The following is a 606-nucleotide window of genomic DNA, read 5'->3' as shown; positions in this document are numbered from 1 at the left end:
TTCTACTATACTTTACTATACTATACTATACTGTTAGTAACAATGGAACACCTCAAAATAAGAGTTACGAGTACTAGAAGTACCCACCCCATCCCATATCCCATGTATTTCGTTTCCGAAAATTGAAGAAATAAAATTGAAGAAATAATCTCTTCTCCCCCAATATATCCCTCACCCATTCCCCCGGCCCCCGGCAGCATTCCCACCCCACACCTCATCCACAACCCGCTCCCTCGGGATATCCATGCTTCGATGCACCCTCCCGCCCGGCGTCAGCGGCACGTCGACATGCGACCGCCCGCGCATGCCCTCCTCGTACTCGCGCTCCGCTACCGTCAGGCGCAAAAAGTAATCGTGCAGGCCCGCGCGCGGGTCGTCGTCCGGCACGATCGTGGTGTAATCTGGCGGCGGGGTGGGGAGGGGTGGGGGGGGGGTGCTGCTGGGGGCAGGGGGAGAGGGTGGCGCAAACGAAGGGACGCGGAGCAGGTGGATGGGGCGTGGGGCGTGGTGGGCGGTGGTATTCACAGCGCTTGTGTGAAAGCGGAAGGCGGGGCTGGGGTGGAAATACCCAAATTATCCTACCCTGGCTCACGGAATCATATTCCA

At 57.6% G+C, this 606-nt stretch overlaps 1 protein-coding gene across 1 annotated transcript in view; it reads right to left on the bottom strand.

Annotated features, from left to right (window-relative positions):
• Positions 1 to 5: 5 nt before the first annotated feature.
• HCBG_03161 (arrestin domain-containing protein) overlaps positions 6 to 606 on the bottom strand; it is a gene marked incomplete at both ends in the record, with an annotated part of 2704 nt that continues 2103 nt past the window's right edge. The window contains 2 exons of the mRNA XM_045430210.1: positions 6 to 15; positions 176 to 553. Coding sequence (XP_045288353.1) covers positions 6 to 15; positions 176 to 553 — 388 coding nt within the window. The remainder of the gene's footprint in view (positions 16 to 175; positions 554 to 606) is intronic.

This window comes from Histoplasma capsulatum (genome assembly GCF_000150115.1).
Source record: "Histoplasma capsulatum G186AR genomic scaffold supercont2.4, whole genome shotgun sequence".
Taxonomy (NCBI): domain Eukaryota; kingdom Fungi; phylum Ascomycota; class Eurotiomycetes; order Onygenales; family Ajellomycetaceae; genus Histoplasma; species Histoplasma capsulatum.
The sequence above is the reverse complement of the archived record's forward strand: the minus strand, read 5'-3'. Positions and strand labels throughout refer to the sequence as shown.